General features: G+C 47.3%; 1 protein-coding gene across 1 annotated transcript; it reads left to right on the forward strand.

The window, feature by feature from the left end:
- Window positions 1–999: 999 nt before the first annotated feature.
- Sult1c3 (sulfotransferase family 1C member 3) lies at window positions 1,000–21,837 on the forward strand. The gene is made up of 8 exons (XM_004844500.3): window positions 1,000–1,409; window positions 5,495–5,684; window positions 7,742–7,870; window positions 14,931–15,028; window positions 18,878–19,004; window positions 19,832–19,926; window positions 20,964–21,144; window positions 21,511–21,837. The coding sequence occupies exons 2-8, from the start codon at window positions 5,519–5,521 to the stop codon at window positions 21,621–21,623; spliced, it is 909 nt and encodes a 302-aa protein (XP_004844557.1). The 5' UTR covers window positions 1,000–1,409; window positions 5,495–5,518; the 3' UTR covers window positions 21,624–21,837.
- Window positions 21,838–22,356: the final 519 nt, after the last annotated feature.

Consider the following 22,356-nt stretch of genomic DNA (forward strand, 5'->3'; position numbering starts at 1 on the left):
AGAGCAAGTACCTTAGCTTTAAATGTTTTAATATACACATTTAATGTAATTGACTTCAGAGATTATTATTTAACATATACAAATTTGAAGTATAGTTTATGTATTTAGACAATTACGTGTTTGCTAATTTCCTTTAAAAATCATTGCTTCAAAATCTGGTGAACCCAGTAGGCCAACAGATCAGGTTTTGCACATTCAGAGTGGTGTTGAGCCACACTAGTCCTATGCAAGTGAGAGCTCCCTTCCCCCTGTAGAGAAGCAGGTGGTGGTGAAGAGGCTCTGGACCCCAGCTGTGGAGCTCAAATTGGAGTCAGCTGTCTGAGTCCAGGTGTGTTCTGGACACTCTCTGGGCCTTAGATTTCTCACCTGAAAACCGGGGAAAGGATACTGACTATCTGGCAGAACAGTGATGCAGGTTCAAGTTATAGAATGACAATAATAATAATACACTCCAGAATGGGACTCATATGTATCAGCCTTTAATGAACATTATGGGTTTGTTGCTTGGCTTATGTCCTTTGGAGAGCCACAAATGCCACAAATAAAACCTACATGTGAAGCCACACAAGTATAATTTTAAAATTTTTAGTGCAATTTAAACTGCAAGTAGAATAAAATCACACACAAAATAACATTAGGGTGAAGGTAGCTTTAGTTTTATCAAATGAAAGCCTTAGATTTTAACAAATTGCAAGAGAACCATGCAGTGTGTCCACAAGGACATGTTATGACAGGAGAATTATGTGAGGTACTCAGAGAATTAAATCAAGCAAAACCAAATAAAATGCTCAGCTTGCAATATCAGTAAGTGGAAAATGGAACCTTAAACAAGAAAGTGCTCCAAAGCATTTTTAACCTTTGGCTTTTGTTCTTCCAGAATGTGACGTATAGCATAAACCAAGAACAGCAAATGAGTTTATCTTTTACCCAACTCGTATTGGTTGGAGGCATAGGGGTGGATTTTGTGTACTCTCCATCCCTAATCTTTAATTGACCTACACTGCAGGCATGGGGTGTACAGGGATGCGGCTGGTGCCAGGGTCACACTACTCCTTGTCATTTCCCACTCCGAGTCTTTGGGCAGCCACAGGACAGAGGGTTTGGAACCAGGGTCCGCTGTGCCCACAAGGTCACTGGTGTTCAGGACCAGGGCCTTTGCCACTCCTCCTTCCTCGACCTTGAGTGACCTGCAGGGTGGTTTGCAGCCTGATCCGTGTGCCTTCCTCGCCCTATATCTGGGGAGGGAGGGACAGGATTAACAGAGACCAGTCCAGCAGACCTCCTCCACAGTAGCACACAGAGAGCCCCGGAACAGCTACCATCCTGAGGAAGGGTCTACAGACAGCAAGTTCACCTCGGGCAGGAGCAGAAAGCAAAGGGAAGGCCCTGGACGCCCTGCCTGCAATCCAGTGAGTACTGGCCGAGGGATCTGTGCTGAGCTAGGAACAGAAGACCACAGGGTCTGCAAGCAGGGAAGGGGGGTGGCTATTTCTGACATGTTTTTCAAGGATATGAAAGGGAAAAACTGTTTCTCTGACTTTAGCCTTCAATTCTCCAAGGCTTCTGTGTGGTTGCCATGGTGGCCTCATTACATTCAGGGGTCTTTGCTTCAGGGTAAAATAAAATCCTCACCAACAGCTACTGCCGGCCACCTGCCCAGAATCATGTCTGCCCTGGGACAGGAAGCCCCTGCCAAGAGCCACCTGATCACAGGGTCACCTTGAGCTGCGTTCTGCTGCCAATCACAAAGCTAAGGTCTGAGAGGCAGTGCAGGCCTAGAGCAGGCACAGAGGGGGCTGGACCTGCAGGGGAGGATTGACCCCACCTGCCCATCCCTTTCTCTGGCCTTGTAGGCTTCCTCCTGGCTGCATCTCAGAAAGGCTTGGGCCAACCGCAGACCCAGTCTGACAGCCTGGATTTGCACAGGTCCAAAGCCCTTTCCCAGAGGGTGGGAGCACAATGGCGCAGGAGTCTCACACACAGGGACACCCTAGCCTTAGGTCAGGGTGATGGCAATGTGCCCAGGGGATCTGGGCACCCTGGTGAGCCCAGACCATTGTCATGATAGTCAGGGGTCATAGCAGAGGCAGAGGCTGCTCCTCTGAACTCCCTGGATCTCAGAGTGCCCCAGCCCCGTGGCAAGTCTGTGTGATCGGGACACAGAGACTCAGAGACAGTGCCCTGTGGCCTGGCAGAGCCAGGCCTAGGACTGAGGACTGTTCTGTGACCTCAGTGCTGGACTCCAGCAGGATCAGAACCTCGGAGCAGGGAGCACTGATGGTGAGGGAGAGGGATGGGGCCCAGGAAACCCACCACAGCCACCCATGGGGTCCTGCAGCTTCAAGTCCCCAACCAGCATTGAGGCCCAGTGGAAGTGCATGAGAACACAGTAAAGAGCTGAATTAGGAATCAAGACATGTCCCTGGCCTACTGGGCTTGTTGGAATCCCCTGTAAAGGTAGCCTGGACCTGGTATCTGCAGGGAGCATGTCATAAATTGTTCCCTGGCCAAGTCCTGTGCCACAGACCTGGCTGGCCCAGGGGCCTGGGGTCCCCAGGGATGCTGTGGGCTGACATCCTCTGCTAGCCAGGGCCAGAGTCTCCCCAGTCCAGATTCCATCTTCCCAGATTCTAGCCAGCTGAGTCTGCAGCAAGGTGGGCAGTCAGGGTGCACACTGCCCCTCTAGAAGAAAAGGCACCTCCCTCCCTTTCTCTAGAAGAAAAGGCACTGCAGGTTCAAAGCCACTCAGCCCTAACAGAAAGGTCGGCCACATGCTGTGCTGCCACCAGAGCAGCAGGGGTGGCCCTGGGGTCAGGGGCTGCAACCAGTTTGTATTCAGCTTCCTGGAAGTTTTCTCACTAACTGCTTTTCTCTTTGTCCCACTGAAGCTCTTCTCTCAACTTCGTGTGTTCAGATTCACTTCTAAAAAAGAATTTATTTTTAGTTAATGTTATTTTTTGACTCAGGGTAAGAACTTTGAAAAGCTTAAAACACATATCCAAGCAGGTCCTTTCTGCCAGTTCACAGAATAAAAGAGGATTTTTACCTAAGTCAAAAATAATGGATCAAGAAATTTCCAGTTCTGATCAAACTACTTAAACAACCAAGCAAAAAAAAACAAAAAAAAAAAAAACCAAGCACCCCGAACACCAAAAACTTCCACATACACAATAAGCATTCTTATAAATGTGGAGCTGGGTGTGGACAAAGAAAAGGCCATTCTGAGGTTCCTGGAAAGAAGGGCAGCAGCCCTTGCACAGCATAGCTGAACCGCACGCCAACTGAGAGGTGGGGTGTCCACCTAGGTGCTGCAAGGTCTGTGTACTCACAGAGGGTTAGGGGTGCCTGGCTGGGTGTCCTAACATCTGTGCCCCTGGTATAGGACCATGGTGTTCTAACACCAGTGAGGGCAGTAGAAAGAACCTGGGCCCTCCAGGGAAGGGAGTTGGAAATGAGCACCTTACCATAAGTGCCTTCTTCCAAGGGCTCTGCAGAAATCTGACCTCTTATAGGGTACGATGAGTAAGCTCACTGTGTCCCCAGGCTGTGCATGAAAAAGAAATCTCTCCATGGTAGGATAATATGGTCTGTGCTGCAGATCTAATCACACAGCTCACTGGCCCAGCAACCCCTAAGACAAGAGGTAGATGAAAAGTCCCACATTGACAATGTCCCTAGGCCCCTGTGGGTATGTTGGAGCTGCCTGAAGAGAGCACCCTAGCCCAGAGTGCAGTGTGTGCTGCAGTTCATCCCCACAGGAAAAAAACCCACCACCCCAAGTCACAGCCTCTCTCAGGAACAACCGGCAGAAAGAACCAACCCCTAGAACTTCAGCCCTAGGGTAGAAAGATGCAGCCATCGGGGCCTTAGCACATAGATGAGACACATCAGAAAGAGAATCCAGTGCCTGGAAATGGCTATCCTCTCTTCTGATAGGGCCTGGCCTTGGGGAGGCACAGCTGGAGCTCTGGAGCCTCCCTTCAGCCCTGGGCTCCTGAGAATGGGAGGGAGCAGGAGGCCAAGCCAAGACCACACATCGCCAAGTCCAGGAGACTGAATCAAGGACACCCCCTGGACAGGGTGCAGCAGGACAGCCTGCCCTCGGCATGGGCATTGGAGGGAGGAAAGTTCTCCTGCACATCAGAAGTCAGAGGCCACCTGTCACATGCACAGGCAGCTCAGGTTCACCTTATGCAAACAGCCTGACCAACAAATGAGACTTGTTTTTCTCACATAGTTTTCTTTAGAAAAGGTTAAACCTTCAGAAGTATTGAAAAAACAGTTCAAAGAAGGCACACAAGCCCTGTCCTAGTGCACCCATATATGTGAGTGCACTGCGTACAATCTCATTCCCAGAGGCACACTGTGGCATCAACCATCCAAGGGGCATGGGAGCTGTGGCTACGGTGACCTCAGAACAGCACACTGTCCTCCAGGCCACGGCACTGCTGAACACATCAGTGACCACGGCTCTGTGGTGGCCTCTTTAATCTCTTCTAAGCTAGAAATGTCCGCTGAGCTCAAAGCACTCTGTTTCCTTTTGCTGTTAGTTGACACGTGGTATCGACTTGTGGAGGTGAGCCAGGCCTGTGGTCTCAGAAAATGCCCCATCCTCCAGATACACCTAGTTATGTCCTCCTGGTTCAGTTCAGGCTGAACATGGTCACTAAAATATTTCACAGATCACACTGGTGTGGAGCTGCATCACAGCAGCAAGACAGCCAGGCACCTGGGAACTAACTCAGAACCCAGGCCCAGGTGTTCTTGCCTCCATACCTCTTCACTGTGAAGCACTAACTTCCGCTTGGGATTGTGTCAGACACTTCATATGAATCTCTGTTGTCTTTCAACTGTTTTTAGTGTTTCTTCAAAATGTTTTACTTTGCTGGGGATTTAGCTCAGTGGTGCTGATGCCCGTCTTGCAAGCACAACTTCCTGAGTTCAATCCCCAGTACCAAAAAAAAAGAAAAAAGAAATGAATCTAAAATGTTTTATTTCTATTATCCCTTGAAATTTAAGAGAAAAAAGACAAAAACATTTTAAAAATTAGAAAGGAAAGAAATGTTAGTTATAAAAGACCTGTGTGAAAGACAATGGATTTCTTAGTCCCTGCCAGCCCTGTACACCCTCTCATGGGTCCCTGTTGGTGAACAGTGGGGATCCAGCTGCCACCCAGGAGAGGTCTGGCACAGACTGACAGGGCCATCCCACCAGGGACAGGTGCTCGGCAACTCTGTCCTTGTCAAGGCCAAGGAGGCATCAGAAAACATGAGTGTCCATGCTACCTGGAGAAGGTGTGATTCCATGGCCACTAGATGAAGCCAATGGCCGCAGAGCAGAGTGATGCTATTTAAAATGCCCAAGCTCACTTTCCCACTTGGGTCAACATTAGACACAGTGAGGACTCTGCCGTGGTTTCTCCTGACCCTCAGAGACTGGCACCCTAAGAGAATGACTTCTCCTCCTGTAAATGACACAGTTCCCCCTCTTTAAGAATCTGCCAGATCCATCCACCGAGATGTCCTTGGAGAAAATGAGAGATCTCCACCTGGACGGAAAATACCTGGAAACCACAGAAGTGAACGGCATCCTCATGACCAAGCTGATCAGCGACAACTGGGACAAGATCTGGAACTTTCAGGCGAAGCCAGATGACCTCCTCATTGCAAGCTACGCAAAGGCAGGTAGATGCAAGGGCCCAGCAGGGGGGACATCGCTATCGCTGTGGCAGCAGACAAATCTGAAATGGCCCCTAACTTAGGAAATTCAGGTTCCCCCAGGGCTGGTCCCAGAAAGACAATAGCACCCCTGTCTGTGGCTCCCTGCCTGCACCAGACACCCCTTTGTACGTGAGTCTCTGGGGGAGACGGAGGGGGTGGGGGCTGGCAAATGATGAAAGAGTGTGGAGTGCAGGGCTGACATGGCCACAGATCACCACAGTGGACCCTGGTCCCTCTGCTGAACCTGTGCTCGAGGCCTGGTGATGGTGCTGGGGAGTCCAGGCCCACCTGGGAGCACCACAGGCTAGGCCCAAAGGGAGGTGGCATTCAGCAGAGTCTCAAGAAGCTTGCAAGACAGCAAGGTCCGAACAGGAACACATTTTGAGGTTTGTGCAGGGTGGAGGAATGGAGACCCAGATTGGGGATGATGTCACTCCCACCCCACACAGTGGCCCAGTGAGAGAAGAGCTTTGACTGTACCCACCTTCGTGGCACTGGATGCAGCAGGGGAGCTGGGTTCTCTTGGGGTTCCCGGCACACTGTCCCTCAAGCCCCTATTCTGGCCACAATGGCCCCGGTCTTCTCCGCACTCGAAGCTGCGTGGCTCCAGGCTGCTCCTCTCCCCACCTGCTCCCTTCCAGGATACAGGCTGCCTCCCCCAAGAAGCTGCACACCTGTTCCCACCCTGCCTCTCCTGGCTGAGCCTCCCCGACCCTGGCAGCAACTCCCTCAGCACCTTGCAGTCCATGCAGCCCTTCCCGCACCTGCTTCCTGTTCACACTGATTGCTCTTCTTGGTGTTGTCTTGGGTTTTCTGTTCCTTGTGGCCAAACTGAGTCCCGACATAGCAGGGCTGTAAATGACTCGTGGTCTCTGGATCCAGCAGGGGGTGCTGATTCCCCACCTGTCCCGGCCCTTGGGTAAGTCAACGGAGACCCTAGAGGGGGAGTGAGAATGACAAAGGACAGGGGACACAAGAGATGGAGACAAGACAGGTTTCTGATCAAGTCTCGTTTATTGCGGAAGCTGCTACAACATATATACCGTAGGGCTAGGGGGGAGGAGCAAGAGGAGGGTACTGGGGCTACTTCCTTGTTGCCGGGTAGATTTGCAGCAGGCCCGGATATGTCCGTAAAAGGCACTCAAGAGTTCTAGCGGGGGGGCAAGGCCCCCTACACCCACCCAATATGCATCTTCCTGTCTGCCGCTCTTAGTGTCTCTGTGGCTCACAGCTGCCCTTGGCACTGACTGACTCATACTTGAGACATGTGGCTGAGAGGCTCTGAGATGGCTGCTCCATCATCAGAAACCCTAGCTCTTCCTAACTTTGTGTCCCCAGCTTCAGGGTGGTTTTGATTTTACAGTCCAATGTGATGGCTACAGCTCCAGGCATCAGGTGCATATTCCAAATGGCAGCAAGAAAGTAGAAATGGAGGCATAAAGTCATTTCACCTGCCTTTAAAGACAGTGTCACAGAATATAATGGCCTAGCCCCATCCAGCTTTGAGAAAGACTGAATAATATAGCCATTGCCACAAGCAGCTACATACCCACCTAACATTTAAGGACCTCTTCATTTGAAAGGAACAGGTGGGAACTGGGCCAGAAGTCATCCCTGCCAGTCTCCTCCAGGAAAGATAGCTGGGTGTGGAGACTGATGCAGGAGGATTGCCAGAAGTTCAAGGCTAGCCACTACAAAGGGAGGCCCTGTCCCCAAAAAAATAAATAAGAAAGAGCACAGGATCATTAGAGTAGTGTGTGGCTAACTTACCCAGCACTTGCTCCACCCATTTGACCCATAGTCAATCAAAACGCATCTATTAGGGGCAAAGCCCCAGGGATAAGGAGAACAGAGGTATTTCCACGCAACACTTGCTATGAGCAGAGGAGCAGTGAGCACAGGGGGCTGCACCCAGCCTGGGTGGCACACAGAGGAGGTGATGGCCTGCCCAACGCTGCAAATGCGAACTGAACCATGGATAACCAAGGACCAGGAGCAAGTCGTGCCCCTGATCCTACTAGGCACAACCTGGACCCAAGAGATTGTGGACATGATCCAGAACAACGGAGACTTGCTCATGTGCCAGCGCGCCAACACCTTCGACCGGCACCCCTTCATCGAGTGGACGCTGCCCCCGCCCCTCAATTCAGGTGAGTGACTGCCACACCAGCCATTGTCACTTAGAGGAAAACCTGGCCATGTCGGCCTTCTAGAGAGCTCTCCAGGTGGGCATGGGGAGGAGGTGAAGGCAGCCCAGGTCCACATGAACAGGTGAAAAACCCCTTAGAGCCTTTACTGAAATACAGGACATGGTGGCATGAGACAGATACTGCCTGCTTCTAGGTGCTTGGGAGTGGCCTGAACTTGTATCTCTGGGGAGCAGTGCTCTGTTTGGGCCTTGGGGTGCCCCAGAACCCCTGGGGTAAAAACTTGCTCCAGAGAAAAGGATGCCCATTATCACCACTCCTGTTTAATATAGTTCTGGAAACATTAGCCACAGCAATTAGAAAAGAGAAAGAAATAAAAGGAATAAAGATAGGAAAGGAAGAAGTTAAACTGTCATTATTTGTTGATGATATGATACTTTACATAAAAGACCCAAAAAACTCCACCAAAACACTTCTAGACTTAATGAACGGATTCAGTAGAGTAGCTGGATACAAGGTCAACACTCAAAAAACAGTAGCCTTCTTATGCACAAATAGCAGAGTCACTGAGAGAGAAATTAGGGAAACAATTCCTTTTACAATAGCATCTAAAAAAGTGAAATATCTAGGTATCAATCCAACAAAGGAAGCAAAAGACGTCTACACTGAAAACTACAGCACTCTGAAAAGAACAGATCAAAGAGGATATAAGAAAATAGAAAGACATCCCTTGCTCCTGGGTAGGAAGAACCTATATATTGAAAATGACCATACTTCCAAAACTGCTATATAGATTTAATGCAATGCCAATTGAAATTCCAACAATATATTTCACAAAACTAGAGAAAACAATCCAAAAATTCATTTGGAATCAGAAGAGACCTAGAATAGCAAAAGCAATTCTAGGAAACAGAGACATGGCTGGGGGTATCACAATCTCCAACTTGAAACTCTACTACAAAGCTACTGTGATAAAAACAGCATGGTACTGGCAAAGAAACAGACCTGAGGATCAGTGGAATAGATTAGAAGATCCAGAAACAACTCCAGACACACTCAGCTACCTCATCTTTGACAAAGGAGCCAACCACCCTCATTGGAGGAAAGATAGCCTATTTAATAAATGGTGTTGGAAAAACTGGATTTCAACCTGCCAAAGATTAAAACTAGACCCATATCTATCACCATGCACTAAAGTAAGATCAAAGTGGATTAAAGATCTAAATATTAAGACAGAAACACTAAACTTGCTGGAAGATAAGTTAGGTAGAACTCTTGAAGACGTTGGCATAGGAAAAGGCTTTATGAACAAAACCTCAGTAGCATGGGAGCTAGCACAAAGAATCAACAACTGGGATCTCATCTTATGAAAAAGCTTCTGCACTGCAAGAGAAACCACCAACAGAGCTACGAGACAACCTACAATGTGGAAAAAAATTTTAGCAGCTGTACCTCAGACAAAGGACTACTATCTAGAATATAGAAAGAACTGAAAAAAAAGCCAGACCCCCCCCAAATATAAAGATCTAATTCAAAATGGTTCTGAAATGAACGTACATTTCTCAGACAAAGAAGTAAATGCAGCAAATAAACATATGAAAAAATGTTCAACATCACTGGTCATTCGAGAGATGCAAATGAAAACAACACTGAGATTCCATCTCACCCCAGAAAGAATGGGTGCTATCAAAAAATCAACCAATAACAAATGCTGGTGGGGGTGTGGGGAGAAGGGAACCCTTCTCCATTGTTGGTGGGAGTGCAGACTGGTGCAACCACTATGGAAATCAGTATGGAGATACCTCAAAGAACTAGGACTAGAGGTCCCATTTGACCCAGCTATTCCCCTGCTGGTTATCTTCCCCAAAGAATTAAAAGACTCTTACCACAGCAATATATGTACACCCGTGTTTATAGCGGCACAGTTTGCAATAGCTAAAGCTTGGAAACAGCCCAAGTGCCCATTAACTGGAAACTAGATAAAGAAGATGTAGTTTATCTTATAAAATGAAGTACTACTCAGCCATAAAGAATGAGAAACTAGAGACATTTATAGCTAAATGGATGCATATTGAGGCCATATTCTTAAGTGAAATATATAGGACACACATGTGTAAATACTGAATAGTTTCTCTAGTGTGAGAAACTGAAAGTGTAAATAAGGATTAAAATGATTAAAATGAATAATTGATAATTTGAAATAGGAAAAGGTCGAAAAGTGTAGGGGTGGTGAGAGGGGAAGGGGAAAGGGAAGAAGGGAAAGGAAAAATTATGAGAAAAGAAAAAAAAAGAAACAAAATCTATGTAAATAGGGAAGAGTGGAGGGGGTGAAGGGTGCACAGGTAATGGGGGAAAAATAAGAACTAAGATACATCATGTACAGGTACAAGCACCCAATGATAAATGTAAATGTATTGTATACCTAAAATGTACCAATAGAAGAATTTAAAAAAAGTAAGGTCTCAATATGCATCCATTTAGGTATAAATATCTCTAGTTTCTCATTCTTTATGGCTGAGTAGTACTTCGTTTTATAAGAAAAACCACATCTTCTTTATCTAGTTTCCAGTTAATGGGCACTTGGGCTGTTTCCAAGCTTTAGCTATTGCAAACTGTGCCGCTATAAACACAGGTGTACATATATTGCTGTGGTAAGAGTCTTTTAATTCTTTGGGGAAGATAACCAGCAGGGGAATAGCTGGGTCAAATGGGACCTCTAGTCCTAGTTCTTTGAGGTATCTCCATACTGATTTCCATAGTGGTTGCACCAGTCTGCACTCCCACCAACAATGGAGAAGGGTTCCCTTCTCCCCACACCCCCACCAGCATTTGTTATTGGTTGATTTTTTGATAGCACCCATTCTTTCTGGGGTGAGATGGAATCTCAGTGTTGTTTTCATTTGCATCTCTCGAATGACCAGTGATGTTGAACATTTTTTCATATGTTTATTTGCTGCATTTACTTCTTTGTCTGAGAAATGTACGTTCATTTCAGAACCATTTTGAATTAGATCTTTATATTTGGGGGGGGGTCTGGCTTTTTTTTCAGTTCTTTCTATATTCTAGATAGTAGTCCTTTGTCTGAGGTACAGCTGCTAAAATTTTTTTCCACATTGTAGGTTGTCTCGTAGCTCTGTTGGTGGTTTCTCTTGCAGTGCAGAAGCTTTTTCATAAGATGAGATCCCAGTTGTTGATTCTTTGTGCTAGCTCCCATGCTACTGAGGTTTTGTTCATAAAGCCTTTTCCTATGCCAATGTCTTCAAGAGTTCTACCTAACTTATCTTCCAGCAAGTTTAGTGTTTCTGTCTTAATATTTAGATCTTTAATCCACTTTGATCTTACTTTAGTGCATGGTGATAGATATGGGTCTAGTTTTAATCTTTGGCAGGTTGAAATCCAGTTTTTCCAACACCATTTATTAAAATAGGCTATCTTTCCTCCAATGAGGGTGGTTGGCTCCTTTGTCAAAGATGAGGTAGCTGAGTGTGTCTGGAGTTGTTTCTGGATCTTCTAATCTATTCCACTGATCCTCAGGTCTGTTTCTTTGCCAGTACCATGCTGTTTTTATCACAGTAGCTTTGTAGTAGAGTTTCAAGTTGGAGATTGTGATACCCCCAGCCATGTCTCTGTTTCCTAGAATTGCTTTTGCTATTCTAGGTCTCTTCTGATTCCAAATGAATTTTTGGATTGTTTTCTCTAGTTTTGTGAAATATATTGTTGGAATTTCAATTGGCATTGCATTAAATCTATATAGCAGTTTTGGAAGTATGGTCATTTTCAATATATAGGTTCTTCCTACCCAGGAGCAAGGGATGTCTTTCTATTTTCTTATATCCTCTTTGATCTGTTCTTTTCAGAGTGCTGTAGTTTTCAGTGTAGACGTCTTTTGCTTCCTTTGTTGGATTGATACCTAGATATTTCACTTTTTTAGATGCTATTGTAAAAGGAATTGTTTCCCTAATTTCTCTCTCAGTGACTCTGCTATTTGTACATAAGAAGGCTACTGTTTTTTGAGTGTTGACCTTGTATCCAGCTACTCTACTGAATCCGTTCATTAAGTCTAGAAGTGTTTTGGTGGAGTTTTTTGGGTCTTTTATGTAAAGTATCATATCATCAACAAATAATGACAGTTTAACTTCTTCCTTTCCTATCTTTATTCCTTTTATTTCTTTCTCTTTTCTAATTGCTGTGGCTAATGTTTCCAGAACAATATTGAACAGCAGTGGTGGTATTGTGCATCCTTGTCTTGTTCCTGATTTTAGCGTGAAAGTTTTTTGTTTTTGACCATTTAGTATGATGGTGGCTGTTGGTTTTTCATAAATAACCTTAATCAGGTTGAGATAAAGACCTTCTATTCCAATTTTTCTCTAGCGTTTTTATCATGAATGGGTGTTGGATTGTGTCAAATGTTGAGGCCATACTCTTAAGTGAAATTAATAGGGTACACATGGTAAATATCAAATAATTTTTTTAGTGTGAGAAACTGAAAGTGTAAATAAGGATTAAAATGATTAAAATGAATAATTGATAATTTGAAATAGGAGGAAAAGGTTCAAAAGGGTAGGGGAAGTGGGAGGTGTAGGGGAAAAGAAAGAAGAGAAAGGAAAAATTATGTGAAAAAGAAAAAATGGAAACAAAATCTATGTAAATAGGGAAAGGAGGGCAGGGAATGGGGAAAAAATAAGAACCAAGATACATCATGTGCAGGTGCAAGCACCCAATGATAAATGTAGACATATTTTATACCTAAAATGTATCAATAAAAGAATTTAAGCAAAAAAAAGACAGAAAGACTTGCTCCAAATGCTGTAGGGATGTAGTGGAACCTCTAAGAGGGGCCCAGTGCCAGGTCTCCAGGCTCCTCGGAGGGTGTCCCCACACACACACACAGGGGACAGAAGTTCTCAGCCTGCTTTGTGCTCTTTTGCCTCCAACACTGATCTGATGGTTTTGTCTGCCTCATTCCTGCCATGATGTGCTCACAATGCAGGCCCAGAAGTCAGAGGGACACTCCGGCCCAAGCTGGAAACCCCAAACTAAGCCAAAAGAATCCTTTTCTTCCATAGCTGGGTCAGCTCAGGTGTTTGCTGAGTGAAAAAAATCTGGCTAACAGAGAAACCAGTGATCAGACCCATGTTCTTGGGTCTGCATTCAGTGGGGCTTTCTCAGCCTAGAGAGAAGGACAGCCTCTCACAGTGCCATGACAGAAGCAAAGGACACTGTGCCAAGTGAGACAGACCAGACGCACAAAGACAAACACACACAGTGCTGCTCTCTGCAGAAGCAGAAAGCTGACTACACAGAAACAGAGTGGACCAGAGGTCAAGGGGGCCCAGAAGCCAGGCCAGGGGAGATCAGGTGATAAGAACCGAAGTCCAATGAGGCAGAGGTGACCCTGGTGTCCAGAGGACAGCGGTGACCATGGCTCACAACAACCTCATTGTGTGTTTCATGATGAACTAGAAGAAAGGAGTTCAAAGACTCCCAACGCAGAACTGCAGAGCTATTAATGTTCAAAGATGTAGAAATGCTAATTACTGTACCTTGATCCATGATTACACATTGTACACATGTACGGAACCGCCACACTGTGCTGAGTGTGCACAATTAAAAATAAATATGTTTAGGGCCAGGTGTTTCTGCCGCCTGCCTCAAAAGCACAAGGTCCTGAGTTCGATCCCTGGTACCAAAAAAAAAAAATCTCTCTCAGGCCAGGGATTTAGCTCAGTGGTTCCAGCACCTGCCTTGCAAGCGCAAGGACCCAAGTTTGATCCCTGGTACCAAAAATAAAAATAAATAAATATGTTTAAAATTTAAAAAGCCACATTCCTGTGCATTCTGCTAGCAGCTCATGGAGAGTTTGTTTTTCCAAATATATTTTATCTATAACCTGTCTATCAAAGAGTCATTATTAAAGAAGTAAAATTAATAAAGTAAATAGTCACTGGTCACAGCTCCTGGAGAACATAACCCTACAGTAAGAAGGCAAAGACTTCAAAATCCAACAGTTCCCAGAAATGGTGGTCTTATCTGGGTGCACGATCAACTAATTAAACCTCTCAAAACCTGATATTTCTTCATTTATAAAATAAAATAAAATTTCTTCATTTATATTTTAGTATATGTGCTGCCGAAGCGAGCACTCTTCATTTATAAAATAGTGCCTAATATGTATTGAAAACCTATTATTGATTGAGCTGATTATTCTAGCAATGTTTATTTAAAAGCTTATCCTTTCTTGGCCTGCGGATTTAGCTCAGTGGTTCCACTGCCTGCCTCACAAGTGCAAGGTCCCAAGTTCAATCCTGGTACCAAAAAAAAAAAAAGAAAAGGTTATCTTTTTTCATATTGAATTGCCTTAGCACTTTAGCCAAAAATCAATTAATGATATATCTATTGTGTATTTCTGGATTTTCTATTATATTCTTTTTGTTATACATCTATCTTCATGCCATGCATGGAATGGTTGTTTTAATTGCTTGTTTGTTTGGTTGGTTTTGGTTTTTTGAGACAGGGTCTTGCTATGTAGTTCAGGCTGGCCTCAAACTCATGGCAGTCCTCCTGCCTCACCCTCCTGAGTTCTGAGATAATTGCTTTTGTTTTACAGTAAGTTTTAGAATTAAATTGTAAAGTCCTTCTGAGTTTGTCTTTTCAGTAATGGCTTAGCTAGTCTAAAGCCTTTATATTTTCATATAAATTCTAGAAACATTATCCTGTTATTAGTTTTGCATCTGCTGTAATTTCTGTTCCTATAAGTGGTTACTGGATATTTGGCATAGGAACACTCGTGATTCTTACATTTCATTGATAAAAGCGTTATTATAAAGTTCGCTCTTTGCCTCATATGATGCTTTTGGGTTTAACTCTTCCTTTATCTGACAGCAAGCATCACAGTGCCCATTTTCTTATCATTTCCATTTGAAGGGCCTTGAGTAGGCTGCATAGAGTGAAAACTCTTAAATTACTTGAGTCCCTCACATGTGTTGCTGTGACAGAGGTCTCTGCTGTTGGCATCTGCGTTTCTGATGAGGAGCGCATGCTGACCACCCAGCCTTCTGCCCAGGTCTGGATCTGGCGAATGAGATGCCATCCCCCAGGACGCTGAAGACGCACCTGCCTGCCCAGCTGCTGCCACCCTCCTTCTGGAAGGAAAACTGCAAGGTAAGGAGAGCTGGTCCTCCAAGCCCTGAGTCCACCAGCACAGCCAGGGAGTGTCCTTGCCTAAGTAGCATTGGGCAAGGATGCAGAAGGGAAACAAGCAGTGGACCCCAGGACACACACACCCACCAGGGCCCACCTTCCCTTCAGAATATGAGACTGAGTACACATTGGGAAGTGTGGGGCAAGTTATTCTGATTGTCTGCCAACAATGCCACCTTCAAAGTGAGTGCTGGGTGAAACAAAGCAGATGTGATGGCAGAGATTAATCTGACTGGATGGGGAGCCACCAGGGACTAGAAAAGCACACTTCTGGGTATGTCTGGTGGGTCCTGTATCTGTGACCTTGGGGTCTGTGTCGTCCCTGCCCCTCCCCTGTGTTCTTCTCTTGCTCTGCTCTCTGGCTGCCAGGAAGTGAGCAGCTCTGTTCCAATACACTATGATCTTCACCAAGATGTCCCTGCCTTGAAGCCAACCAACCATGGATAGAACCCACTGAATCTGTGAGCCAAATAAACCTCTCCTCTTATAAGTTGTGGGTATTGAGTAATTTGTCCCAGCAATGGGAAAGCTAACTGATAAGGGGGTGTTTCCTGAGCAAGGTTGGTGTCTTACTATGGGTCCCCTAAGAAGCAGGGCCAGGAGGACATGGCTATGAAAGTGGAGACCCTTTGGGGGATGAGCGAGGAGAGGTGGGACAAGGCAAAGGGGGCTGGAGACCAGGGTAGGAAGGAGCTCAGGAGACATGGGCTGCATGCCACCCTGAGCAAGGCTCCCCTAAGCTGCTGCAAGTCCCCCACAAGCCATTGTCAGAGAACCACTGCCTGCCCACTCACTCAAGAGACCCTTTGGAAATGTGACCTCACAAGGAGCAGGGCAGTGGGCTCAGAGGATGGCCCTGAGGCCACTGTCAGTGACCCTCCCCACAGATAGAGACCCCAAGGCCCTGCTCAGGGCCACCATCTGCTGCCCCCAAAAGCCCACATGTATCAGGGGTCCAAAGCCTGGCCCTCTTCCTTCCAGGGTGAGAGATTAGATTTTCCCAGTAGGTGGAAACTTGGTCCACATTTATAGACCATGTGCCCAGGAGGCAAGCTCCCAGTCCTGTTGTACCTCTACTTCCTCCCAGGCAACTTAGCAATTTAGTGAGACTCTGTCTCAAAATATAAAATTTTTTAAAGGACTGTGGATGTAGCTCAGGATGAAGGCCCTGGGTTAAATCTCCAGTACTAAAAAGAAAAAGAAAAAGAAGCCATAAGAAGTACAGCCATGCTGTCAGCAGGACTGGCTCATCTTCCTTCTCCTCGGGGCAAGCTGCTTGGGAAGCCCAGTTATCGGGAGGCCTTGGGAGAGTAGGTTGAGGTTAAAAAGTGTCTGGCAGCTGTGACAACTGCAGGCTCTCCCCACCTTCCAGACTGGAACCTCAACACTCAAGTCCTTTAGCCAGGAACCCCCTCCTCGGTGCAGGGCTCTGTACAGAGGGGGAGCTATGGGTCTGACTATTCACTGAGTGTCTGTGACTCTTTACCTTGCTCACCTCTTCTCTCCACATAGACTGCAACTGCAAACCTCCCCACTCTTCCCACTGCTCAATCCTGGCATATCTCCCTAGGTGACACTCATGTCACCCTGACTGGGGAACCTTCTCAGTCTGTTCTCTTCACTCACACTATTCCCACTGCACAGGAAACAATGTTATTTCCAAATCTTGGTGTCAGAAGACACAGGGACCCTTGCTGGGTCATCATCCTGATACCTTCTTGTAAAATCAGGTCTTCTAAAGAATGTAACATCTCAAGGCAGCACCTCCCTATCTCCACCCAGGTTTGTGGGTTCTGTGAGTAGGAAGTGGTGTGAGACTGCTGAGCCTGTTTTCCATGTTTTGATGGCATGGTGGGCTGAACTGTGGAGCCAAAAGGTGTCCACATCCTGATCGGCCAATCTTGGGATGTCACTCCCAAGCCTGGCCCTTACAGGTATGACTGAGTTGAGGACCTTAAGGTGGGTGATTATCCTGAGTTTCCTGGGGCATCACCCCACCACAAGGGTCTTTATTAGGAGGAATGAGGCACAGGAGGAAGTAGGAAATGTCACCACTGAGGCAAGGAGCCCATATGAGTCTAGGAAAGGATCAAGAGCTGAGGACTGCCGGTGACTTCAGAGGCCAAAAGCGACATGGAAATGAGTGCCTCCTACAGCCACCACAAGAACCCAGCCAATGAAGCCTGGCCTCCAGTAATGTAAAAGAATCTATGTGGTGTTAAGCCACAGTATTCATGGTAATTTGTTACAGCACCAATTGGAAACTAATACAGATAAACAGACTTTAGGAAATTGTACCTGATGGTGGACCTCACACCACAATACATTTGAGTATGTTCCTGGTCTGTCCCAAGATTTCCCCAGTTTCCAGTGACTGAGGCCTTGAAAGCAATAATCAACATAAGAATTAGGAAACATAACACAAAATGCACTTATGCAGTAAGAAAACTCTGCTGTTGCCCCATACTTTTTGGGCTCCTAAGTGCTTTCATGAACATGGGATAGAAATCCAGCCTCAAGGAGAAGGGCAGAGAAACAGAGTTACACAGGGCTGAGTGAGGGGCAGTGGGGGTGTAGCTGGAGAGGTGGGAGCTGGGGCTAGTCACCAAGAGGAAACACCCTAGGTGACAGGTTGACATGTGAGATGCTAGAGAAACCTATGTCAGAGTTGTGCTACTTCAGCAAAAGCCCTGACTCAGGTGCATTATGAAGTAAGGGAGGTTCATGTTGGCTCAGGGTTCTAAGGTCAAGTCCAAGATGGGGCCTTCACTGGGCCTTTTGCGGCAGAGAGGGGTGAGGAAGAGCCAGGTCACATGGTCCCCTCTGAGGGCCCCTTCCAGGAAATCCAGAGACTTCCTTCTAGGCCTTGCCTCCTGCAGCTCCACAGGGCTCCCAACAGCCAGCCCTGGGGACCACGCATTACTCAGGGGCCCAGGGACAGCATAACATTTGACCACAGCCGGGTAGAGAATACAAACCTGGAATAGCTGAAATCCCGAGGAGGAGGGGCAGCAGGCGTGAGGTCGAGGTCCATTATCCTTTGCCAGCCCACCCTAGGCCTCTCTGGGAGAAGACCCCACCACCAACATCCCCACAAGGATTCAGCACTACCCCGGCCCTTGATCTCATCTGCCAATGCAGAGTAGGAGCAGTGGCCCCCCCCCCAGAAGGCTGAAGTTGGCTCCTGGAACAACACAGGCAGACTCACTGCTGCCTGGGCTCCTCCCAGCCCATAGCTCCTTGCTGACAGACCCCCCACTTGGCAGAATTTGGTGACCTTTGTTTCACAGGCTGAAAACCACCATATCTAGTGTTCTGAATGCGGTGTCCCCAGATTAGTCCTAATGGCACAGGAGGCAGGGGCTTTGGGAGGTGACAGTGCACACAGTAGGGCCCTCCTGAATGGGATCCGGGAACATGAACATGGTCATCTATGAGAAAGCAGCCCTTGCCACACGTCAAACCTGCCAACACCTTGGTCTTGTACTCCCCAGCCTCTGGAATTAACTGCATGAAGCAGATCTCTAAGACCCCAGTACATGGTGTTTTGTTGGACAGGCATAGTGGTCAGGGGTAAGAGCCACATTTAATATGCAAACCGGGTCACTTTCGAGACAGAAAATAGTGATAATGCTAAGATCACAGCTATAAATCAGAATTGTTTCTAGGTAACTGGAAGACATGGCCTTTGGGGCCAAAAGCACCCATATATCCAGTCTATATACCACAGAAGGCTTCCTGAAACCAGGCACCTCTGCCCTGACCAATGATGTCTCTGTCTTGTTTTCTGTCTTTGCTGGCCAACTCCAGATCATCTATGTGGCGAGAAACGCCAAAGACTGCCTGGTATCCTACTACCATTTCTCCAGGATGAACAAGATGGTGCCCGACCCCGGCACGTGGGAGGAGTACATTGAGGCCTTCAAAGCTGGAAAAGGCAAGTGGAAGAAAACTGGGCTCCTATTTCTCATCATCTCCTATATCAGGAGAGAAGGTATCCATTGAATGACTGGGTCTACTGAGGTCCCATGGTTCTGTGGATGACACATTCCAGGTCACCAGGGACCACTCTGTGGGCAGGGTTTAGGGAAAACAATGGGGGTTGGTAGAGCTTTGGGGGAAGCCCCAGACCCCAGAGACAGGAAAGGGCCCCTTGACCTCAACCAGAGGCAAGACCTCTGGTGGGAGTCATGTTGACCACAGTAAGCCCAAGGGAAAAATTCAGGAGTTGGCACCCCATCCCTCCACTCCTCCTGCCACAAAGTTCAGCCACATGCAAGGGCAGTGACAGTCTGCAGACAGCTGGCAGCCATGGGCAGGGTGGGCAAGGATGGAGGTGGGGTCCATGCCAGGAGCATCTGTCCCTCCCATAGCCACCCCAGACCTGGCCACTGCAGGTTTCCAAAGTGAGAGTCTCTTCCAAATCACCCTGCTAGGAAACAACATCTACTGCATGACATTGATCTGTGCACTGTGTGGTGTGGGAGGAAGATGAGGATTCCCAGTCCCTGGGCATGAGACAGTCCCTTGTGGAGAAGTGGGTTCAGGACGGGATACAAACTGAGGAATCCAGAATCTTTGTATCAACTTCTGAAATACTTAAAAAACAAAAAACAACTATAACAACAAAACAAACCTGTCTTCTCAAGCAAGAATTCTTCTCTAATCTTTGTCTTTACTAACTGTTCTCTTGATTTGAGCCAGCCATGCTCATGGGACAAGTTTTGATCTGGCCCTGATCCCCATCTCTCTCTCTCCCTTCAGTGCTGTGGGGCTCCTGGTATGACCATGTGAAGGGCTGGTGGGCCAAGAAGGACCAACACCGCATCCTCTACCTCTTCTACGAGGACATGAAGGAGGTGAGGCTGTGCAGCCCCCTGCAACCTCCCCCAACCAAGGATATAAGGATCCCAGCAAGGTCCCTAGAGCATGGGCCCTTCCTCAGCAGAAACTTCAAGGTGCACCCTCCCTCCTGGGCGCTTTCCAGCTCAGCTTTATCCCAGGAATTCTCACCACTTCCTTGGCTTTTCTACACTTTCCAGAGATCCTTTTTCCTCAGGAAAAAGCCTGCATCATCTGGTCAACCTGTCAGATCCTGACATGTATGAGCCTTGTCTCTTTACCTACAAAACAGCATCACATCTCTCTCGAGATTGCACAGAGTTGTGCAATCATATTTGTAAAGTTGTGTTTAAGAAATGTAGGGTCTATCTCCCCCAGCCACACCTGGAACTCCTTTCCCTAGCAGAACTTCATCCTGCACACACATCAGCCCCACACACTGGGACATGGGACAGATCCCTCCCCTGGCTGTAGGGGAGGCCGTGGGTGAGTGGCATCACAGATTCACTCCCAAGATCCCACAGAGCAGCATCCCAGATTACAAAGGTACCTCCTATGCCAACACTAAGAAGTCCTCTGAACCATAAACAGAAGCTATCACTCCTTGTCTTTTTGTCTCTTTTATCAGAAAGAAGCAAAGAGAACTATTTCTGGTCATCCTCTTATTGGTCTCCTGTTAAGCTCACAGACACTTTTGCCCCTCCTGACAGCCCAGATACTAGTTCATCACACTGACCAACACTGTCCCTCCTTCCCTAGTCTCCCAGACAACCCCTCCCCAGATCTGCCCAGCTCTCTGGCAGCAGAAAGCCTGGGCTGTCTCTGCTGGGACCCACTGGTTCCCTTCCAGCAAAGTAGGTGGCAGGTGGCAGGAGCAGTCCTGATCTTTCCTGCTACTGTGTCTGGGGAAGCCCTAAGCCTTGCACTAGGACCTCTTGAGAAACATTTTCTGATGATCTCTGAATTATTCCTTAGCATGTCCCTCCCCAAACAGAACATCCTCCCTGATGGCAAACCAAAAATTACTTGTTTTATGTATCTGTTCCACATGAAGGATCCAAAGAGGGAAATCCAGAAGATACTGAAGTTCCTGGAGAAAGACATCACAGAGGAAGTTCTGAATAAGATCATCTATCACACCTCCTTCGACGTAATGAAACACAACCCAATGGCCAACTACACCACCCTCCCCACCAGCATCATGGACCACTCCATCTCCCCTTTCATGAGGAAAGGTAAGGGGGTTGGCATCCTAAGCACCAAGTGCAGCCTTGGAGCACTGGTGGCTGCTGAGATTCTCCCTGATCTTTGTGCTCCTCCGCTTGTTCTTGTTGGCAGCACCACTGCACAACTTTGTTTGTTTGATTGTTTGTTTTCTGGTACCAGGGATCAAACTTGGGTCCTTGTGCTTGCAAGACAGGCACTGGAACCACTGAGCTAAATCCCCGGCTTACTGCACAACTTTGTAGAGGCACCTTCCTGTTTCCTTCCATCCTCCCCTGCTCCTTCTGCTCTGTCCTCCCACCCCTGGGGGTCCTTAGGTTGTGCACCCACTCCTCCTCGTGCTCCTGAAGCAACCACTGAGTCTTGTCTTGTTTCAGGGATGCCTGGGGACTGGAAGAACCACTTTACTGTGGCGCAAAGTGAAGAATTTGACAAGGACTACCAGAAGAAGATGGCAGAGAGTACCCTGACCTTCCGCACAGAGATCTGAGGTCTTCCGGGGCAGGGCGGGTCTGCCCCAGGCTTCATGGACTCCTTCCTCTGTCCTGTGCCATCCACCCTTAGGTTGAGCTGCTGCTGTGACAATGCTTCCTCTCAGTGTGACCAGCCCTGGGGAGACGTTCCCAACTGAGTCAACCCTGTAGACCCTGTCCCAGGATGGTGTGCCTGCCTGACTTAGGCAAAATAAATGAAGATCAATTCCACTGCTTGTCTACAATTGTCTGGCCTCTCTGAGGCAAAACTCATGAAGAGAGAGAAATGAGTAATTTCCACTCTCGAGCCTGAGTGCAGGGACAGCATTTTGATGCGATGTGGGGCTGATACAGTTTCACCCTCAGGCAACTTCGAGAGGCAGGCAGAAGCCCTGAACAGTCACAGAGCACAGTTTCAGGAGCTGGGAGATCCCAGGTCCAAGCCTCACACCTGACCAGGGCTTTCCAGGCCCTGAACCCACAAAGGAAGGGGCAGGGGCCCAAACTTATCCCATCAGAAATGGTCCCCAGTTTCAGGCCTGGGCCCATCTGTGCTGAGCTTGCATCTCAGCTCTGGATCCTCCATGAGCAGACATGTTCATGGAGGGGTAGCACAGCACAGGAAACCAGCCTGACCCTTACAGTCAGGATGGGACATTGGGAGGGGCCCAGGCAGCAGAATCAAAGGAGAGGTAGGACACACCAGTAATAAAAGTCCACCCAGGAGAGGAAAGGACAGCAGCACCCAGA

Source organism: Heterocephalus glaber, unplaced genomic scaffold, assembly GCF_053883595.1.
Source record: "Heterocephalus glaber isolate CG9 unplaced genomic scaffold, H.glaber_assembly_v1.0 deba00000470, whole genome shotgun sequence".
Lineage (NCBI taxonomy): Eukaryota > Metazoa > Chordata > Mammalia > Rodentia > Bathyergidae > Heterocephalus > Heterocephalus glaber.

Bases quoted from the DNA above. Each gene is read 5' to 3' on its own strand.
- Sult1c3 (XM_004844500.3), top strand. From the start codon at position 5,519: ATGTCCTTGGAGAAAATGAGAGATCTCCACCTGGACGGAAAATACCTG. The intron at 7,871-14,930 runs GTGAGTGACTGC...CCTTCTGCCCAG, and splicing joins GCCCCCGCCCCTCAATTCAG to GTCTGGATCTGGCGAATGAG. The intron at 21,145-21,510 runs GTAAGGGGGTTG...GTCTTGTTTCAG, and splicing joins CTCCCCTTTCATGAGGAAAG to GGATGCCTGGGGACTGGAAG.